Source organism: Hippopotamus amphibius, chromosome 4 (genome assembly GCF_030028045.1).
Source record: "Hippopotamus amphibius kiboko isolate mHipAmp2 chromosome 4, mHipAmp2.hap2, whole genome shotgun sequence".
NCBI lineage: Eukaryota > Metazoa > Chordata > Mammalia > Artiodactyla > Hippopotamidae > Hippopotamus > Hippopotamus amphibius.
In genome coordinates this window covers 5,701,954-5,724,008 of record NC_080189.1, presented here as the reverse complement: position 1 = coordinate 5,724,008, position 22,055 = coordinate 5,701,954, and the positions used below count along the sequence as shown (strand labels likewise).

At 43.8% G+C, this 22,055-nt stretch overlaps 1 protein-coding gene across 1 annotated transcript in view; it reads right to left on the bottom strand.

Moving 5' to 3' along the window:
- The window catches only part of RHEB (Ras homolog, mTORC1 binding), a 44,037-nt gene extending 23,526 nt beyond the window's left edge, over positions 1-20,511 (bottom strand). The window contains exon 1 of the mRNA XM_057732067.1: positions 20,273-20,511. Within this exon, the coding sequence (XP_057588050.1) occupies positions 20,273-20,324 (52 nt within the window). The 5' untranslated portion in view covers positions 20,325-20,511. The remainder of the gene's footprint in view (positions 1-20,272) is intronic.
- Positions 20,512-22,055: the final 1,544 nt, after the last annotated feature.

Here is a 22,055-nt window from a genome sequence, read left to right as displayed (position 1 = left end):
CCTCCTGAGCACAACATGAAACACCCAGACAACTCCACCCCCAGCACCTGCACCTCCCACGAACCGATCAATAGGCAGGGCGTGTGTTCTCCCGGAGCCCTCACCCTCCGAGCCCTCACCTTCCGAGCCCTCACCTTCCGAGCCCTCACCTTCCGACTCCCATCACCTAATCCAGACCATCTCTGGAAACAATGTCCTCAAACCAAGGGTTGTAACCCACCAGATCATTACATCAATATACTGAGCTATGACCAGCACTGTTTTTAAAGAAATAGGAACACCAGAGTGGACTGCAAATAACAGAGTCATCACGAAGCTTTTCAGTTATATAAACGTTTATGACTGGGTCACAATGTAAAATTTATTTCTTACTACAGACTGAAGACAAAAGAGTTAGATACACACTACTCTACGATTCTCCCGCATCTGCAATCTCTACCACGGTTCACTTCCTTCCCTATCTGTTTAAGGCCCAAGATAAATCACTGTGCACAACAGTGCACTACTCTTTTATCAGAACCCACCAATTTCCTTTCTCTGGGCCCTCTGATAAATCCTGATCTTAATCTAATCTTTGGCTTTTTGTGAGCCTGTTGAGCTCAGCTGCAGAAAAGCTCCGCAACCACGCAGGCTGACAACCACTCTCAATCTGTGGCCTTTCCCCAGGCTGTCCTCTCTCTTTAGGAATCTTTTCTGTGAGTGTCCCTTTCCCAATAAAGCGGTCAAGTGCGGTTCCGGCAGCATCACAGGGTCACTTACTACAAATGCAAATGCCTGAACCCCACCTAAACCTCCTGGAAAGAAGTATTAATAAGCTCCCCACTAATCTGCCGCACCCTCAGTTTTAAGAACCATTCTTCTCAGGGGACAAGTTCAAGTTTGACCATTCCAAATCACCTACTTCCTCCAGCCTTCAGGGTGTTCCCAAATCCTCCAGTCCCTCCCAGCAGCTCAGATCATAAGCATTTAAAGAACACACACTACGGGCCAGGAACTGGGACACAGCCATGACTATGAGCTGGGGCCAAACCTTAGAGGGCACTGCTGTGACACCACTGTCTTCCACTCACCCTTGTCTTAGCTCCGTGCACATCAGTGTGAAGGGAGCCCCTGCGCTGTGCAATGCAGCCCGGTCTGCCTGGCCCTCTTCACGTTATCACCATGGGGCAGAAGAAGAGGTGATTCTAGTCCCTGGGCTCTATATCCCATCCCCTCCTGGTATCCTCCAAACCTTCCTCATGAAACAGTTCTAAACGCATTCTTCATTTCTCGACTGGTTTACCCCAATCCATCTGGTTTGTTCACACGCCTCTGAAATACTTATTAAATATGTTTAAAAATCCAAGGCGGTACATCCTGACTTACGTTCCCCTTCCGCTGTCAAGTGCTACAGAAAGACTTGGCTGGGCGCTGCCGCTGTTGGGTGCTACATCCTGGACCACAGAGGTGAGTGCACGCCACAGAATATGATCTCAGCCGCTTGAAGCTCTACCCCACTAACCCAAGTTAATCACAACCGTGGGGAGGCAGGTGACCTGTGTGTCCTTAGTAATCTGACAACAACCTGACAAAAAGTGTTTGGCCTCTGGTTTGAGGAGCCTTGAAGTAAAAAAGTCAGGAAAATAGAGGCTAAAGCTATGGAGGTAATTAAGGAAGAGAAGCAGCTCTTTCACTTTACAAAAGAAATCAAGAACAGTGAAGCCTGCAACGGAGAACAACAATTCCAAGAAACTACTGGGCAGAGCCACACTGTGACTTCGGGATGTCTACCTCCATAGGGACCAGATGCTGATGCAGCCACCAAGCTGCAGGTGGTCTGTTCTCCCCTCCAATCCCCCAGAGCTAGATGGTTACACCACTGGCACTGAAACCTGGACTTGTAGTTTCACCAGTTGCAGACAGAAGTGCTGGACTATTCACTTTGTAAAATAATGAGATGTGCTCCCCAACCTGTCCACACACCTTTCCTCCTGGTTCTGCCTCCGAACAGCTGTATTTTTTACAGTGTCAAGCTTGGTAACATTTCATTCCATTCCTAATCAGGAGTTTTCAAAGCCCTGGCTATGGATTAACTCATTAATTTACCCATCTAGCTACTAAGCAGCTACTATGTTCCAAGAATGTTTCTAGGTGCTGGGATAGTTTCTAGGCTCTGGGATAAGCCAGCGAACAAACAGACAGAAAGCCCTTCCTTGGTACATAAATTCTATTAGTGAGAAGTATATTAAAATAAAAAAAGTAATAAATGCAGTAAATTGGAGAAAATATGTATCTATTCCTTGTAAACAAAAGGATGTAACAATTCCTATGATTTTTTTAAACTACTGAATGAATGAATCTAAGCAGCTATTAATGCCACAAAAAGAGAAGTAACCAGATATGACGCATCTCCTGATGCAAAACACAGACCACTATCCATGGAAGCAATTTTAAGGAGGCTGGGGGAGGAATAAGAGACAGGAAAAAGAAAGAAAAAGAAGCAGGGAGCTGATTCTCTTCCTAATCTGATCAAAGAAACCTAAATCTGACCAAACTGCTAGATTTAACTACCAATTTATAGGAAACAATGGGGACAAATGAACATCGTGAATACTATGGGATGCAAGCAACAGTAAAACCCAGATTCTGTGTAATACTTCAGGACCCCCAGAAATCAGAATTTCTAGCGGTGGGGACCATGCTTCAGTATTTTTCAAACTTCTCCAGTGATGCCGGTGTGTCTGGAAGTTTGAAAACCAGTGTTCTAAAGCAGGGCTCCCCTAATGTTAAAGAATAAGCAGTTCTCCTAGGGACCACGTTAAAGTGTAGATTGTGAATCTATTCGATCTGGGGTGGGGTGTGGGATTATCCATTTCTACCAAGCTCCCTGGTGCTACTCATCTCCAAACCAAGTTCCAAAGTTTAGAACACTGGTTCTCAAACTTAGCTGCACTCCGGAATCACCTAGGGAATTCCAAAACTACTGGCTGGGTCTCATCACCAAGTAACTGATTTAATTACTACAAGGTGCAGCCAGGGCACGGGGATTTTTAAAAGCTCCCTGAGTGATTCTAATGTGCCACAAGTTTGAGAACCACTGGACCAAAGTCAAGGATGACAGAAAAAAAGAGATGCAAGAAACACTGTTCTGAAGTTGATTGACCAGTCAACTGCCAGTCTTCCATTTATGTGCACGAATGCCCTTCCCTTATTCTCTGCGCATGAGAGAAATTACTTCGCAGTCAAAAGCATACTAACTGATTGCAGTATTAATGCAACAGAAAGAAAATTTTAGTATTTTCCTATGACGATCACTCAAATCACTCCTCTTCCAGCTGATAAATTCGTATTTTAGAGTGATAGAAGTCTTCTTTGCTTTAAGAAACATTACTTATCACTTGACTCTACACCCACTCTTAACTGACAGAATCTGGAAGTAAAATTTCTCAAGGAACTTAGGCCTCTGTGAAAGAAACAAACATCAGTGATGCTTTCTAGTAACTGACTGCAGTGGTTCTCGAGAGAGGCCAGAGCCAGAAACTTAAGGAAAGCTGCTGACCAAGCACTTGTTTGGTCTGTGTTTGCATCAAGAGTCCCCCATAATACCTGGTTGTTTCTCTTTTTGTGGCATTAACATTTGCTCCTCATCGTTGCTTAGATCCATTCATTCATTAGTTTAAAAAATGGTGGTAATTGTTTGTTACAGCCTTTTCTTTACAAGGAATGGATACATATTTTCTCCAATGGGGTCACATTTTTTCTGTGTTTGGGATGGGGGTGGCAAATGGGACAGGACGCAGTCAGATTCCCTACCAGGAACCAAGCAAGCTCCCCACAAGAGGATCCTGGACTGGGGCCAGACAAAGGCCAATGAAAACACCCCAAAGAAAAGAGTGGGTAAAGATGGAAAGAGGGCAGAGGAAGTAAGAGGAAAACAACTCAAACACCAACCTGCAATCCCAAATTCCCAACCACACAAAAACTCTATTACTAAGAAAAAGCAGCCATCCGAATAATCAGAATAGGTGAAATTAATCTTATAAAGGTCTGCAGAGACGGTAACAAAACATGCCAAGAGCTGCCGGAGGTTACCCAAGGCATCACTTCTACTTTGAAAAACTTACGAAAAAACAGATTAAACACGATCAAGTGAATATGAAAAACTTTTTTTCCACAAATACTTTGTTTAAAAAAAAACCCAGGTAACATCTTTTGAAATATGTTCCTACTATTTCATGTAAAATACATTTCAAGTAAATAATGGAATAACTGTGGTTATCTCCACAGGGCAAAACATATTCACCAAGTAATAATCATCTTTTCCTATTTGCAGGACTCCATTTATCCTAAGAAACATCATCTGTTGATGGCAGCTTCAGGAGGCGGGGGTTGACGAGAGCACACTAGTAAATTAAAATCACAATACATCCTGGCACTGAAATACAGTTAGTAAAAACAGGGCTGTGGGTTAAGGTTCAGGATTTGAACTCAGATTATGGTGTGAACCCCAGCTGCGTCTCTGGAGAAGGTGACGCCTTTGTGCCTTGGAACCCTCATGCGTGTGATGACTAAATGAAATCATAAATACAAAGCACAGCACGTGGCACCTATAAATGGTTATTAAATTCTAGCACAGCATTCCAAAGTCAATAAAACTTTTCCCAAATTATGATCAACACAGTACACCTTGAGTCTGCACACACCAACTTTATTCCATACCAGGATTCTGTGATCATCTGAATTTTGAAAAAGATGTCAGTACAATGCACCTGATTGCCACCTACAGGGATCCTGTAATCTTGACAGAGGGAAAGGAACCTGTGTGAAAAGTCAAGTACACACCCACTCCCCACAGCATTGGAAAGCACTGTTGTTTTTGTTTTAAAAAAGAACCACCAGGGACTTCACCAGTGGTCCAGTGGTTAAGACTCGGCGCTTTCACTGCAGGGGGCACAGGTTTGACTCCTGGTTGGGGAACTAAGATCTTATATACCATGCAAGTGCAGCCAAAAAAAAAAAAAAAACCACCAAAGATTTTCCACTTTATCCTGTAATAAAACCCACTGGAGAACTTCCACTCAGGAGAGGGACGTGAAATGATGAAACACTAAGAAGATCAGGATGAAATTCTGAAAAATGGACCAGAAATGAAAAATGGGCATTTTAACCTGCTTCAAAATGGGTATTTATTACAAACCAGAAAAGGAGAAAATAGAAAAAGTGTTTTGTAACGGAAACAAGAGCTTCAGAAAGTTTTAGGAAGAAACAAGTACGTACTTTATTTCAAGACTTATTAGGAGACTACACTTATCAAGACAGTGTGGTACTGCCATAAAGACAGACATATAGATTAATGCAACAAAATTAAGGCTCCAGAAATAAACCCATGTGTATAAATGATCAGCTGATTTTTGATAAAGGTGCAAAGGCAATTCAAGGGAGAAAGAATAGTCTTTTTCAACAACTGGATGTCAATACTGAAAAAGAGGAAGAACCTGAGCATATCTCATATAAAAGCATAGGATCACAGACCAAACTGCAAAACCTAAACTATGAAGCTTCTAGAAGAGAACACAGGAGAAAATCTTCATGACCCTGAGTTAAGAAAGATTTCAAAAGTGCAATCCATAAAGAAAAAAGGGATATATTGGACCTCACTAATACTAAAACGGGTCAGCAACAGATTCTTTTTAAGGGAATGAAAAGACAAGCTGCAGACCTGGAGAAAATTTGTGCAAAACACATTATCTGACAAAGGGCGTGAATCAGGATATATAACAAACTCTCAAAATTTAACATTAAGAAAACAACCCAATTAAGCATATGAGCAAAAGATTTGAACACTTTAATAAAGATATTCAAATGGCAAGTAAGCCCATGAAATGATGCTAATCATTACTCATTAGGAAAATGCAAATACAATTACAGTGAGATAATGACACACCAAATTAAAACTGTCTACAATAAAAAATACTGATAATACCAGTACTGGAGTGGATGCGGAGCAACTGATCTCTTGGGTGGGGATGCAACAAGTTTTTAAAAAACAAAACATTTATCAGATGACCCAGCAGTCCCATTCTTGGGTATTTATCCAAGAGAAATGAAAACTATGGTCACATAAAAACTTGTATGCATATACCTGTAACAGCTTTACTCATAATTGCCCCAAAGTGGAAACAAACCAAATGTCCTTCAACAGGTGACTGGATAAATTATATCAAGTTCACACAAAGGAACACGAATCAGCAATAAAAAGGAATGAACTACTGATAGACACAACAACACGGATAAATCTCAAATGTGATTCCATTTCTATTACATTCTGGAAAAGACAAAACTACAGGAACAGAAAACAGAAGGGGCTGAGGGCTGACTACGGAGGGGAACAAGCACATTTTGAGAGTTGGTGGCACTGTTCTGTGTCTTGTGGTTGTGGTTACCTAACTACGTGTTTGCTAAAACTGAGCCATACACCAAAAGGGATACATTTTACTGTATGTAAACTGCACTACAAGTTTAAAAAAGAATCTTAACCTTTACCTCATGCACAAAAATTAGCTGGAAATGGATCATAGACCTAAACTTAAGAGCAAAAACTATTAAACTTCTAGAAGTAAACATGAGAAAATCTTTATGATCTTCAGGCAGGCAAAGATTCCTTACATGATAAAAAAAATGAGTAAGCCATAAACAAGAGAGCTGATAAACTGGGCTTTAAAAAAATTATTAATTTCTGTTCTTTGAAACATAAGAGAAAATGAAAAGGAAGCCATGAACCAAGAGAAAATATTACGTATACAAGAAAAAGAACTATTATTCAGAATACATAACTCAATAAAAAGAACTCAATAACAAAGGCAAAACACTTGAACAGACACTTCACAAAAGAAGATATACAAATGACCAAGAGGTATATGAAAATGTCATTAATGCTCAATGTCATTAATCATTGGGAAAATTCAGATTTCCATGAGCTACCACATCAGTATGGCCAGAAAGTTAAAAAAACTGATAACATCAAGTATCAGTGAGGATGGGTCTCTTCTGTTGCTGGTGGGAGTGTAAAATGGTACAAATGCTTTGGGAAACTGGTAGTTTCTCAGAAAATTATAAACTTAACACAGGGGACCCAGCAACCACATTCCATGGTGTCTGCCGAAGAGAAATGACTGTATGTTCACAAACACACAACAAAAGCTCATCAAAGCTTTATTCTTAGCAGTGAAACACTGGAAACAAGTGACTGGAGAAACAAATTATGGTACATCCACACAAGAGACTCAGCAATAGAAAGAAACCACTCACATATGACAACATGGATGGACCTCAAAATATTACACTTACTGAAAGAGGTCACACAAAAAGAGTATTTATTGTGTGATTCTACTTATGTGAAATTTTAGAACAAGAAAAACTTATTGATAGTAATCTGCAAAGCAGACCAGTGTTTGTGTGGGAGTGGGGGTGTGATATGAGGGAACTTTTTGGGGGTGATGAAAAAGTTTTTTATTTTGAATGGAGTAAAGGTTTTAAACAGATGAATAAACCTATCAAAACCCACCTAACTTTACACTTAAAATGGGTATTTATTACATATAAATTAAACCTCAATAAAACTTGATTTCTTTTTTTATTGAAGTATAGTTGATGTACAGTATTACATAAGTTACAGATGTATAATACAGTGAGTCACAATATTTAAAGGTTATACTCTGTTACAGTTATTATAAAATATTGGCTATATTCCCTGTGTTGTACAATATATCCTTTTTTAAAAAGTTTATTTAATTTTATTTTTGGCTGTGTTGGGTCTTAGTTGCGGCATGTGGGAATCTTTTGTTGTGGTGTGCAGGCTTCTCTTTAGCTGTGGCTCACGTGCTTGGCAGTAGTGGCGCAAGGGCTTAGTTGCCCTGTGGCATGTAGGATCTCAGTTCCCCGACCAGGGATCAAACCTGCATCCCCTGCATTGGAAGGCAGATTCTTAACCACTGGACCACCAGGGAAGTCCCTGTACAATGTATCCTTGTAGCTTATTTTATACATAATAGTTGGTACCTCTTAATCCCCTACCCCTATACGGCCCCTCCTAGCTTCCCTCCCCTCACTGGTAACCACTAGTTTGTTCTCTGTGAGTCTGCTTCTTTTTTGTTATATTCAATACTTTGTTGTGTTTTTTTAGATTCCACAGATGAGTGATATCACAGAGTATTTGTCTTGGAGGGTATTATGTCAAGTGAAATAAGTCAGACATAGAAAGACAAAATTTGATTAAGAAAGTTTTAAAAAGGGAAGATATTTACTTTTTCACCAAGCAGAACAGGATGGTGATTATTAGCTATGTGACAGTAGGCAGTTTTCCTGGTTTGCTTCATTTGTAAAATAGATATAATAATAATACCTATTTTATAGGTAGATGTGAAGATTAAATGAAAATACATGTAGAATATCTGCCATGTAATAATGACATTTATTTTTAAAAAGAACTACACGTTTTTTATTAATTAAATTTATTTGGTTGCGCTGGATCTTAGTTGTGGCAGGTGGGCTCTCTAGTTGAGGCAAGCATGTCCGATCTAGTTCCCTGACCAGGGATCCAACCCGGGTCCCATGCATTGGGAGCGCAGAGTCTTAACCACTGCGCCACCAGGAAAGTCCCCAATAATGACATTTATTGAGGACTTATTACACAACCACATTCTAGATATTTTCACTTAGTCCTACTTTACATTCTAATAATTATATCTAATATATTAACTTGAAATCTAAGAAAATGATATATAGTAACAACTACTGAAATTCTCACTCACATGAAAAAATATCAATAAATACAAACACACACACACACATACCCCTAATGCAGAAAATTACTGACTGTTTCCATTATTATTCACTGCATAACACCTCAAAACTTAGTGGCTGAAATTAGTAACCATTTCATTTGTTCCTGATTCTACAATCAAGGCCAGGCTCAGCTGGCTCCTCTGCTGGTCTTAAAGTCACCCCTTGGCTGCCTCTGCTGGCAAGTGGCTGGACCTTCTCCCTTTCCACGTGTCGGCTCGTAAGGCCTCTCCCCCGTGTTACTCGAAGCCCCAGAGAACACAGAAGCAGAAGCTGGCGACTTCTTAAGGCTTGAAGGCTGGCGCTGGCCCATCATCACCTATGCAGAATTCCACTGGTCACGAGAGCCACAGGGCCAGGACATGAAAAAGTATCAGGGAGGTGCTTCTCTGGGAGCCACTGATAGAAGGACGTCGATAAAAGGGGCCAGGTTTGCACATGGCAGAGAAAGACTGCAGAATCACCTGGGGTTGTAAACGGATGCGAATCTGAATATATCATCATTGTTAAAAGGGCTAGAATAACAATGAACAGTGTGATGGTTTCTTTAACAATGTGTTCCTTACACAATACACAATACCAATTACATTACATGCTTACTAAAGTTCCCGACCCACTTTAGTGAAAAAAAATGTGTAGTTCTGTCAATAGTAGCATTGGTTGCTGCTGCTTTTTTGAGGGGGGCAGGGTGAGATATATACATATCAGGGTCACCAAGGAAGTCTTTTGGAAACAACAACAAAAAACATAAAAAAAACCACTTACCTCACTATTCTAATTTTAAAAAGGGTGCCTAAGGAGTTGCTGTGTGTTCTGCGAAGTGCTCCCGTGGTTCTAATGCATCACACCCATCCCCACAGCTCTATCACATGCAGAGGCAGTTGAGGGCATGTGATGCAGAAAATCCAAATTTTAATTGTTCACCAGAACCTACAAGTGAGACACTGTTTTTTTAAGAGTTTACAAAACATTTTCACATGAATTATCTCACTTGTTGCTATGAATTAAGCAGGGTTGACATCATCTTATTTTCTCTCACACTCCCTTACCAAATTTCAAAAAAATTAATTATTATTGCAATTATTATTATGACAAAGAGAATAACCAAATAAAACTGGTTCATAAAATTATTACTCATTCAAATACTTACTGGGTGCTTACCAGTGCTATGCACTATGCTACATTCCACTGAGGAAAATAAGAGAATTAAGTTTGTACTATTACATGAAGATCTGTGCTACATTAATGAAGAACTTTTTAACTGTCAGGGTTATTAATCTAAAAGGAAAAAAAGAAAGTGCTGCCAAGAAAGGCCATGGACCTACTTCCCTAAAGATTTTAAAAATAGGATATTCATCTCTATGGGATGATTTACAGATAAAGCCAAATTGGAAGACAAGGGAACAGTCTTAATAGACTATAGTCAATTACATGTTTGGCAACAATGAAGAATGAGTTTTGCTAGATTTGTGGCCAAAATTGGGAAGAAGGCTGGGGGTCAGGGTGGGAAACAGCTACAGAAAAGCAAACAAGAGATAAACTCCTAAATTACACCACAATCTTTAACAAGAACATGGTGTTTAAGAATTATCAATACTAGCAGCAAGGGGCTTCCCTGGTGGCACAGTGGTTAAGAATCCGCCGGTCAATGCAGGGGATGTGGGTTCTGAGCCCTGGTCCAGGAAGATCCCACATGCCGCGGAGCAACTAAGCCCGTGCGCCACAACTACTGAGCCTCTGCTCTAGAGCCTGTGAGCCACAACTACTGGAGCCCATGCGCCTAGAGCCTGCGCTCCGCAAGAGAAGCCACTGAAATGAGAAGCCCTTGCACCACAACGAAGAGTAGCCCCTGCTCGCTGCAACTAGAGAAAGCCCGTGCACAGCAACAAAGACCCAACGCAGGCAATAAAAAAAATTTTTTTTAATAAATAAATAAAGATTAGTGGCCTAAAACAAGCAAACTAGTAACAACAAAAAAATTAGGAAAAGGAATTGAGACATAAAGCATATTTATCAATCAGCACGAATGGTTATTAATAAAGACTACTTCTTCAAAACGTCTTTAAAAATCTGTGTTGACACCATATACGAACACCAATCCATTCCTCATGACACCTGTGCTCCCTCGTGGAGCGTAAGAGTGTCCCACACCAGCAGATGCTTTAACAACACCAGCCAATCATTAGTAATAGTAGTAATAACTGTTTACTGTGGCTCCCTCAGTAGATGGAAGCTCCCTGGGGGCAGAGATCAGGACTGCCCTACCCCTGGTGACTAAGTAGACCATGCCTGGTACGTAGTAGGGACTTAGTTTACTCAAACGTTTAATGAACACCTATTTGAATAACATGATACATTCAACCCACACACCATCCTCTTCCAACCAGTCATTTTAGCAATTCAGTCTTTTAGGACTGCAATCCTCTGGTTAGCTGCTAAAAGCCCTGGACTCCTTCCCCAGAAAATATGCACACAGTCTCAGGCAAAGTTCATGAAGTCCAAATTAAGAACCACTGCTTGAAGTGGGCACCAGAACTGAAGACACCATGCTGTCTGGGGTCCAGAGTTCGGCTGAACTAGTTTATGGTGAGAACCTGTCAACTAAACTGCTCAGAAAACTAATCCAGGTCTCTAAACCTGTGTGTGCACAGGAGACTTCTTCTGAAATGTAAACATAAGACTTTACATTTGTGGTGCTCCTTTCCTCCAGTAGCCACCTCAGTGATGTTCTGCTCTAAACTTTTGCAGAGCTCTCCTCTGTAGTCAGGCACTCCTGCCCCTGGGTGTACTCAAAGGCCATACTTACAGTTTCTTCCCAGAAGACGGGCTGGAAATCCCACAGTGCTTTCCCATTTCTACCCCCACCATGGAGCATCACATTTTAGCATGGTCTGTCCAGTCTGCCAAGGTCATTTTGAACCTCCCTCCATCTTGATGTCAGCCACCATGGTTGAATTTTGCCAGTTACGTTTTTCAGTCACTCATAAAAATCATAAGCAAGACTAAACAGAACCTGTATTTTTAAATATTCTCTTTAAAATAAATTCCAAAAGGGATGTAGATTTGAAAACCAGCAAAACACTGGCCAGATGCATTTATGTCCGAGCCATACAAGTCTAATGAGAAAAGCATTTTCATGTCCTAAAACTATATTACTGAAAAGGCAGTATTTTCACCTCCGTGTTCACAAATTATTTACCATGCCACCATGTAAATAACATTCAACTATGAATCTTGCAAAAAGCAGGATCGTAACGTAGCTCGTTAAAATATCTATTTCTGTTTCAAACATCCCCAAGGAGTCTTTCTGCAAGCAAGAAAGCACAACAAAAAGAGAAATGAGGGAAGGGGACACCAACCAACCAAGGACGCTCAGGAGTTCACTTTCTTAGGATCCTTAAGTCATCCTGCTTTCACCTGCCCACAGAGCGCAATCCCAGGTTTCCGGCACTTCCATTCTGAACTAATACCAATTTAAACTTCAAATTCCGATGCCCTATGTGGAACTCTCTTTTATCAGGTGCCCAATATATATTTAGGACTATTAAAACACTAAAATAGTATCCCTAGACCTTTGTGTTTGAGATACTACATTTCTAAGTCAATCAAGCAACTCATGCCAAAGGTACCCAACAGTTTGCATTCAGACGGTTATCAGCTTAAGACAGACTGTGAGTACACTACTGTTAAGACTGAATTTGGTACTTCAAAATATATTAGAACTAAGAATAAAGGTTCTCTCAAGTGTGAGCACTAAAGATTTCATAATGCTTTAACTTGCACAATCATGTCCAAGTTCAGTTCTGATTTACTGAAATAAGTAAGTACAATCCACTCATGGACAGTGTTATGAACTCTCTTCCAGACCCTAAGCTAAGGAAAATGTTGCACCTTTCTGACTTCACGATCACAGGCAGAGATGACTAGTTCTCATTTTGTGATAAAGCTGCAGATACTTGTACTTGAAAACCATGCTAATTAGCGTATAGGTCCTGGTGTGCTGCCACAGGGGCAATTTTTATTAATCTCTGAGAGCTTCACTAGTACCAGGTACAAAACCAAGAATCCACCTCAAACTGCACAACAGTCAGAAGCCAGGTCACTTGGCATTTAGACAACCTAACTCTCTCCAGGCTTCAAGAGTTCACTGCTTACTACGCAGGAGGAAAGTTCCCCTACAGTTCTCTGCACAGCCAGCCCCTGACCACCTTTCCAACCCCACTCCCTCCTCCCACCTCGCGATGCTCAGCCACCCCACTTCCTTCCGTTCTCAACATGCCAAGTTCTTTCCTGCCTCACCACCCTGGTCTCGGCCAATGCTGCAGGGCCTCCCCTGGGAGGCTCCTCTAAGACTGCGGTCACCACACCCCCTCGCACAGAAGTTAGCAGCAGTCTAGCAAGACCCTGCAGGCCGGGCTTCAGTGGCTCTCCAAGTGCAGTCTGCACAACTCGGGGGGTCCCTGGAGACTTTTTCAGCGGGCCCGAGTCAAAACTATTTCCATAATACCATACGTTATTTGCCTTTTCCACTGTGTTCATTTATTCATTAATGGTGCAAAACCAACGGTGGGTAAAACTGCTAGACTTTTGCCCCTTCGCACAAATCAAGATAGTGGTCAGTGGTTATGAACTGTAGAGGGCAGTCACTGTATCTTCACTGCCGTGCACTCACAGTAAAAAAGGGGGAAAAAAGCAAAGCCATTTTTACTTAACAATATGTTTGAGGAAGCAGTAAAAATTATTAATTTTATTAAATCTTGACCTTTAAATACATGTCTTCTTAACATTCTGAAGACAAAATAGGATGTATGCATCAAGCATGGCTGTGACACACTGAAGCATGACGCTGTCTGGGAGAAAAGCACTTGGGCAGGTGACTGGGACGTGGTCTGAAACATGCACTTTCATTACGCAACACCATTTTCACTTGTAAGAATGACCAACAAACTATCAGTGTTTCAATTGTGGGTATCTGACAGGCATTTTCTTGGAAAGGAAAGAAACGGCACTGTCATTTCAAGTAAAACTGGTAGCATTTTGCTACCATTTGAACTCTCAAAAGAGGAATTAGAATTCTGAGTCACTTGCATTGCTTGGGGTGAACGTCACAGCTTCCCAATATTTAGATTTTTCTGAGATTGGTGGTGATACTAAAAAATGTCATTTAAAGAAATATTTGAAATATATTGAAAGAAAGATATTAAGGAAATATATTGAAATGTGTCAAAATGTGGAAGAATCTGTGTAACTGTGAACCAATCTGTTCCAAATGACCAACGTATGATGTTCCCAAATCAGGTATGGATAGAAGATCCAGTGTGCATACAAACCAATGCAGTTCAATGTAACAGAGTAAAAAGAAACTTCATCCATATGATTTTAGATACTACAATTAACCTCTAAGAAACTACCATTTATGGAGTCTTGGTGGGTGTGAAAGAATATCCACAATCACCTGAAAAAGTAGTATTCAAATACTCCTTCCTTTCCCAGGTACGTATCTGCGCAGGCTCATATTCTTTATTAAAGCAACATATTGCAATGGAATGAATTCAGAAGCAGATATGAGAATTTAACTGTTTTTTAAACCAGGTATTGAAGGTACTTGCAAAACTGTAAAACACCATCAAATCCCCAATGTGGGACTTCCCTGGTGGTTCAGAATCCGCCTGCCAATGCAGGAGACATGCGTCTGATCCCTGGTCCGGGAAGATCCCACATGCTGCGGGACAACTAAGCCCGTGTGCCACAACTACTGAGCCTGCATGCCAGAACTACTGAGCCCACATGCCTAGAGCCCGTGCTCCCCAACTAGAGAAGCCTGCAGTAGCCCCTGCTCGCCACAACTAGAGAAAGCCCACACACAGCACAGAAGATCCAACACAGCCAATAAAGAAACTAAAAAAAAAAAAAAAAAAAAAGTCCCAGATGCTTTTTTTGCAGAAATTGATAAGCCAGTCCTAAAATTCATATGGACATACGAGGGACTCAGAATAGACAAACAATCTTGAAAAAGAATTAAGTTAGAGGGCTCACACTTCCCCATCTTGAAACTTACCATAAAACAACAGTAATCAAGATAGTGTGATACTGGCTCAAGGACCAACACATAGAGAGAGCAAAGGAACTAAATCCAGAAATAAACCTGTACTTTTATGGTCACCTGGTTTTTGACAAGAATGTCAAGACAATCCAATGAGGAAAGAACAGTCTTTTAACAAAAGGTGCTGGCACAACTTGATATCTACATACAAAAGAATCAAGTTGTATTCCTATCTCCCACCACATACAAAAATTTAACTCTGGATAGATCACAGATCCAAATGTAAGAGATAAAAGTATAACATGTTTAGAGGAAAACATAGTGGTAAACCTGCACAGCCTTGGATTAGGCAATGGTTTCTTACATATGACAGCAAAAGTACAAGTGACAGAAGAAAAAATAAACTGGACTTTGCCAAAATTTAAAACTGAAAAGACAACCCACAGAATGGAAGAAATTATTCGCAAACAGTATACGATACTTCACACCCATAAGGATGCCTAGTACAAGAAACAAAGATGAGCTAATTAATTATTAGAGAAATGCAAATCAAAATTACAGTGAGGTATTACCTCACACAGCTCAGAATGGCCATCATTAAAAAGTCTATAAATAACAAATGCTGGAGAGGGAGAAAAGGGAACCCTCCTACACTGTTGGTGGGATTGTAAGTTGGTACAGCCACTATGGAAAATAGTATGGAGGTTCCTTAAAAAAATAAAAATACTTACTATATGATACAGCAATCCCACTCCTGGGTATATATCCAGAAAAGACAAAATCTCTAATTTGAAAAGATACATGAACCCCAATGTTCACAGCAGTACTCTTTACAATAGCCAAGACGTGGAAGCAACCTAAACATCCATCGGTCCATCGACAGATGAATGGACAAAGAAGATGTGGTACATATATACAATGCAATACTACTCAGCCATAAAAAAGAATAAAATGATGCCATCTGCAGCAACATGGATGGTCCTAGAGACTATCATACTAAGTGAATTCAAGCCAGAGAGAGAAAGACAAATACTCTATGATAACACATATGTGGAATCTAAAATATGACACAAATAAAATATCTATGTTAAATGAAAAATGCCAGGCACAGAAGACCATGTATATGTGATTCCATTTATACGAAATGTCCAGAATAGGTAAATTCACAGAAACAGAAAGTAGATTCGTGGATGTCAGGGGCTGAGGTGAGGAGAGGATGGGAAGTGACTGACTGCTAATGAGTAGTTTCTTTCTGGGGGATGAAGGTAAGTATGATCCACATAAACCCACATGGACATCAAAGTAACATTCTATATAACAAAAAAGCAGCTGATTCACAGAGATACAGAAACAATGGTGAGCAGTGGGGTGAGGCAATACAGGGGTAGGGGATTAAGAAGCACAAACTGTTATGTACAAAATAAGCTACAGGAATATACTGTACAACACAGGGAATATGACCAGTATTTTACGGAAAGTAATATAGTCAGCATTTTATAGTAACTACAGATGGAGTATAACCTTTAAAAACTGTGAATCACTTTGTTGTACACCTGTAACTTATATAAATATTGTTCATCAACTATACTTCAGGACTAGTCCCACCCACAAGTACGCAACTTCAAAATGTTATTAAGCACCTGGACATACAATTTCACATACTAATACATTTTATACATGGCAAACAATGTTTTACCTTAAAATTTTTCAAAGCAATTTGTTAGAAAAACATAGGGTAACTTGGGACTTCCCAGGTGGTGCAGTGGTTAAGAATCCACCTGCTAATCCAGGAGGCACCGGTTCGAGCCCTAGTTCTGGAAGATCCCACATGCGGTGGAGCAACTAAGCCCGTGTGCCACAACTACTGAAGCCCTCGCGCCTAGAGCCTGTGCTCCACAAGAGAAGCCACCACAATAAGAAGCCCTCGCACCTCAACAAAGAGTAGCCCCTGCTCGCTGCAACTAGAGAAAGCCCGTGTGCAGCAACGAAGACCCAACGCAGCCAATAAATAAATAAATAAACCTCAACGAAGAGTAGCCCCTGCTCGCCGCAACTAGAGAAAGCCCGTGTGCAGCAATGGGTCTTCGTTGCTGCACACAGGCTTTCTCTAGTTGCGGCGAGCAGGGGCTACTCTTCGTTGTGGTGCGCGGGCTGCTCATTGTGGTGACCTCTCTTGTTGTGGAACACGGGCTCTAGGCGAACAGGCTTCAGTAGCTGCGGCACATGGGCTCAATAGTTGTGGCACACAGGCTTAGTTGCTCCGTGGCATGTGCTATCTTCCTGGGGCACGGATCAAACTCGTGTCTGCTGTGTTGGCAGGCGGATTCTTAACCACTGTGCCACCTAGGAAGTCCCAGTAAAATTTATTTCTAAAAAAAGAATGACTTAAAATAGACAGTAAATCAGAATACAATTGGACTGTATTCTATTGGGAACAAATTTAACAACATCTTTCCCTATGAAGTATCCAAATCAGAGATGCAAGTTCTTTACTGCCTAAAACATTTTGACAAGGTAGGTAATAATCTGGGTTACTTTTACTGAACTGCTTTTTACCAAACCACAGAATAGTTTCATTTTCTCTTAAGATCTTTCACATTCCTGTGATTCCGTCCTGCTTGTTAACCTGAGGCTTACAAAGGAGAGTCTTTTGATTATGGTCTAATGGTAAAGTCGATTATCAAAGCTGTCTGTAGAACATTCCAGTGAAAAACATGCCAGATTTTATTTGAAGATATTTAAATGACACTATAACTTTAACTCGATTAAGTTTGGTTACCTTCTATGACGGGACTACTCATTTGTATTACAAACAATGGATGTAAGGGAGCTGGTACATTGGGCCACCACCAAAACAATTAATACAAAGCACTCCCTCAAAGCCAGCCTGCGTTACAGGTGACGTGTCCTTAAAAGCTTAACATTGTAAATAACAGGAAAAGTACTTGGGTGGTGGGGGGTGGGGGAGGGTTGTATAAATTACCTGAGAATTATATTTTCCTCCCTGGTGGTTTTATTAATGTTTTTTTAAAAATACAAAATTTAAATGCCAAGTAGTAGAACAATCATTGCACTTGGTAGTTCTAGCTGACAGTAAACTTTTAAAATAAACTCACAATGATAAGTAATCTACTAGTCAAACTGGCATATGAGATATTTAATCAAGAGAACATTCTAGGAAAGGTGTGGTTTCTAGCTTAGCCCTTTCCCACCACTATTTACCCCCAGTCAATATGACACAACAGCTTAGCATCACAAAATAACACAACCTAGAAACACAGATACTCAAATTTCTCTAGTATAGCACCATTCGCAAGCAACCATGTCAGTAAACTCAGAAGTCTGAATCCTGAATAATTCTCTGAAGTGTGTCTAGTACGTAGAATAAGAGAATTATCTCCTTTTTTGATGCTGGCAAAACAAAAGAGCTCACAAACTACAAAACGTCCTGGTTCATAACAAAGGCAAACAACTGTAAAATCAAATGCAAAGACTAGGAGTAATCTAACCTCTGCAATATACATTTCATTTTAATCACGACGTATGAAAACAAACATGGAGAAAATGAAGTAGGATATAGCAATATGACATACTGAAGGCACAGAAAACAGGGGGTGACCTTACGCTGTATCCCGCTGGAGTCTAACTGAGCACAGTGTTTTACTAACAGCAGTTTAAAATAAATGTGAAGTGAGGACAAAGGGGTGACCTGTCACTTCTGGGTCTTTAGGAGGATGACGATTAGAAGGCAGATAAAACCGAATGGATGTCAACTGGACATAAGGAACTTCTTTAGCAAAACAGTGATAAAATGCTAGACACTTGCTTACTAAAGACTAGAATCGCCAGCTCAAGAATTTCAAGGGGTAAATAAGTCAGGATCTGTGGGACGTTCTCTTCAGTTGAAATCAGGTAGCCCAGGTACATGTCACCTGTAACTTGATTATACAGAGACTGCTACCTTTAATTAGTGGGCACTCTGTATCTGATCAGAGGGAACTCACTCAAGAGCCAGTATATGTCACAGTCCCACTCTTCAAAATGCAGAGAAGCAAGGGCTCTGTGGGTCAGACTGCCAATTACAGGTGGGATGCCGGGTTCCATATGGGCATCTGGGACTATTAGAGACTTTCAAAGCCTCCGTCTGACGCACGGTTACTCTACGGCTGCAGCTGTCACCTCTTCCTCCCCCACACGGTGCGGCACCGCATCCTACAGGAGTCACCCCTTATCTCTATACAATCGTCTCCCAGCCTCTGATTTTGATTCCCCCCACCCCCCCAGAGACAGATGATAAAAGGATGAGTAACCATGCTGTAGCTGATCTTGGTCAAAGAGCACAGACCCTGGCACCGGCCGTGGAAAGTGGGGGTGAAGAAGCAGAACAGAGAGCGAAGTCGGGGAGTTCGTCCAGCGACCAGCAGGCAGTCGCCAGCTTTCCTATGGTGGTTCGTGTCACCTCCGTCTGCAATCACCACAGACTCCGAACCCCTGCTTTCACCCACCCCCACCCCCCCGCGGTCAAGTGCACATTTCCCTGAGACAGTTACTTCTTAAAATAACACGGAGAGATAAAGGTAACTTCTCCAGGCTTCCGGCTGTCAGACAATAAAGCCTCACCCCGAAGCAGGGCTAAGTTCAACGGGTCTGTGTTCTCCCCCGTTTTCTGGCCCCCCGGCCCCCCCACCCCCCACCCCTAGACCACCTCTGTTCGGCAAAAAAAGCGACTGCCAGAAACAGTTTCAAATATATGTCAACCTTTTTCGGGGGGGGGGGACACCACAAACTTTTGAATTACTTCAGCAGCCTGGTTACAAGTACCTGACCTTATTTTCTCGCAAAGAAAAATAGGACACCGAGAGATCAGAAATTTCTCTGCCCTCCCGCTCCGGCCGCGGGCAGCACCCTAGGGGGCTTCTGAAGAGGGCGCTTCCGAGTTTCCTCCGTAGGAAACTCGCCCTCAGCAGCCACGCGTCCTCTGGGTCCCTGGTTTTCTTTACAGGGTTGAGCTTCCCAGGCAGAAGAGCCCCGAGGGGCTGTTTCCTTTGTTAAAACCCCCGCACTCTAATGTGGGGTGGGGAAGGCCAGCAACGGTCACGGCAGCTCGCCGCGGGGGCACAGGTGCGCCTCTGGCCTCCGGGGGCCCTGCGGCAGCGCGCCGCGCAGCAGACCCCGCGCCGCCGCCCCGGCCCGAGCTCCCCGTCCGCCCGCGGCCTCCCAGACGCGTCCCGCCGCCGCCCCGCGGGCCCGGCCGCGCCGCCGCCGCCGCCGCTCAAGATGGAGGTGGCGACGGTGGCGGGCGGCTCGTTACGAAACGCGCGGCCGCCACATGGCCGGGCCCGCCGCGTCCCGGCGCGCAGGCGAGGCAGGGCCCGGGCGCGAGGAGGCCGCGCGGCGCCCTCCACTCACCCACAGACCGGTAGCCCAGGATCGCGATCTTCCGGGACTTGGACTGCGGCATCTTGGCGGCCTCCTCAGCCCCGGGCCAACCACATCCACCGCGGCGGCGGCGGCGGCGGCGGCGGCTCCTGCGCTGCGATCGGCGGCGGCCGCGCCGGGGCACAGCGGCATCCAGGGGCGGGGCGGGGCGGGCGGGTGCGGCAGCCTCGGCTCTTCGCTCGCGCGCCCCACCGCCCGGAACCGCCGCGCGGCCCCGCCCCCAAACACGCCCACGTGACCGCGCGCCGCCGCAGGGCCCCCGCTTCCCCCCGCCCCCCGGCGGCTCGCGTTAGCACCGCCCTCCCGCTGCGGCGGCCGCCCCCGCCCCCGAGACGCACGAGGGGGCGTCGGGCGCCGCTTTACTTTAAAGGGAAAAAGAGGGGACGCAGAGAGACCCCTGCAAAAGTCACGACTGAAACTCGCTGCGTCATGACCCTCCCACCGTCTTCCGCCGCTTTTTAATTACGCCAGTGCTCCCCGAGCGCTGATTGGACAGTTCCCACCCGCCCGCGCGATGATGCGACGGAAACTCCTTCTCCCATTGGGGGCAGCGAAGAGGCGGAGCCAGAGGCAGGGCTGCGTGCCCGGGAGCTAAAAATAAAGTCGGACCGCGAGCTCGCGGCTGGGCGCCAGGGAGGTTTGAAGGCTTCGAGCTTGCGTAGGGGTCGGCGGCGGACGCGAGGAGGGGGCGGAGAGAAGCTAGCTCCCCAATGATTGGTTCGCTCGGGTGAGGGGCGGGGAAAGATGTGGGAGGGGGCGGTAATTGGTGGAACGCTGAGCGGTTCGTGGACGCGCGCCCGCTGCGCCCTTAAAAGGCGCGAGGCGCGTGGCGACGGCTCGTCGGGCTGTGGGTTGGCTGGCGCGTTTCTCTTGTGCGTTGCGTTTTTCTTTAAACTCTTTGTCCTGTTGGCGTTCGTAAGTCTAGTTTGAAGACGTAGGTGATGACTGAGTATCATCCGTGGGGAGAATGAAATATACGTTAATTGAAAATGTTCTGCGTTTCATTTAAAAAGTGCGCTCCCCGCCAGTGCTGGTCCCGACCCTGGGCTCTGCGCATCCCGAGTACCTCACGGCGAATAAATAGCGCGAGCCGGCCCACCTTTACCTGTCAACACCTGCGTGGCTAATTCAGTAGGCAAACGAAACACCAGCCGTTGTTGGCTGAGAATTCTCCAGAACCGTCCTTGCGGGGGGATTGAAGACCAGCCGCGCGCTGGTGTGGGCCGACCTCCCCGGTAAAGGGACGATGTTGAATGTCCCCCACAAGGCGCACGGACAGCCCCGTTGTCCAGTGGTGCCGGTGAAGGGCCGTTGGGGTGGCACCAGTGTTGGAGTGCGAGGAGGGACGCCGGCCCGGGAGGCCTGGGTCGAGCAAAAAGAAGGTGAGGATGCGATCGGAGCTTTCCGTCATGGTAGGTATGCTTGCCCACGGCGGTCGCCGAAGAAGCAGATACCCGCTCCTCCTACCAGTGTCGCCTGTTGTCCTCGGGCTGTTTGGCAGTGTTGACCTGCGTGGCTGAGTGGGACCACCGCTCTCTGGTCATGGCCTCTCCCAGTGAGCACAGAGGAGGAGCCCCCAGGAAGCTGAGCGGCAGGATAGAATTCCTGGGTGTGAAGATGTAGAGGTGACAGCCCCATAAAGACGCTTTGTGGAGCGAGAACACTGCCGTTAGGGCAGAATCCTTCCACCATCCCGCTGAAGTACTCACAGGAGAAGGGGCATTCTTGTCCGGTTGGGGGTGGGGGTCCTACC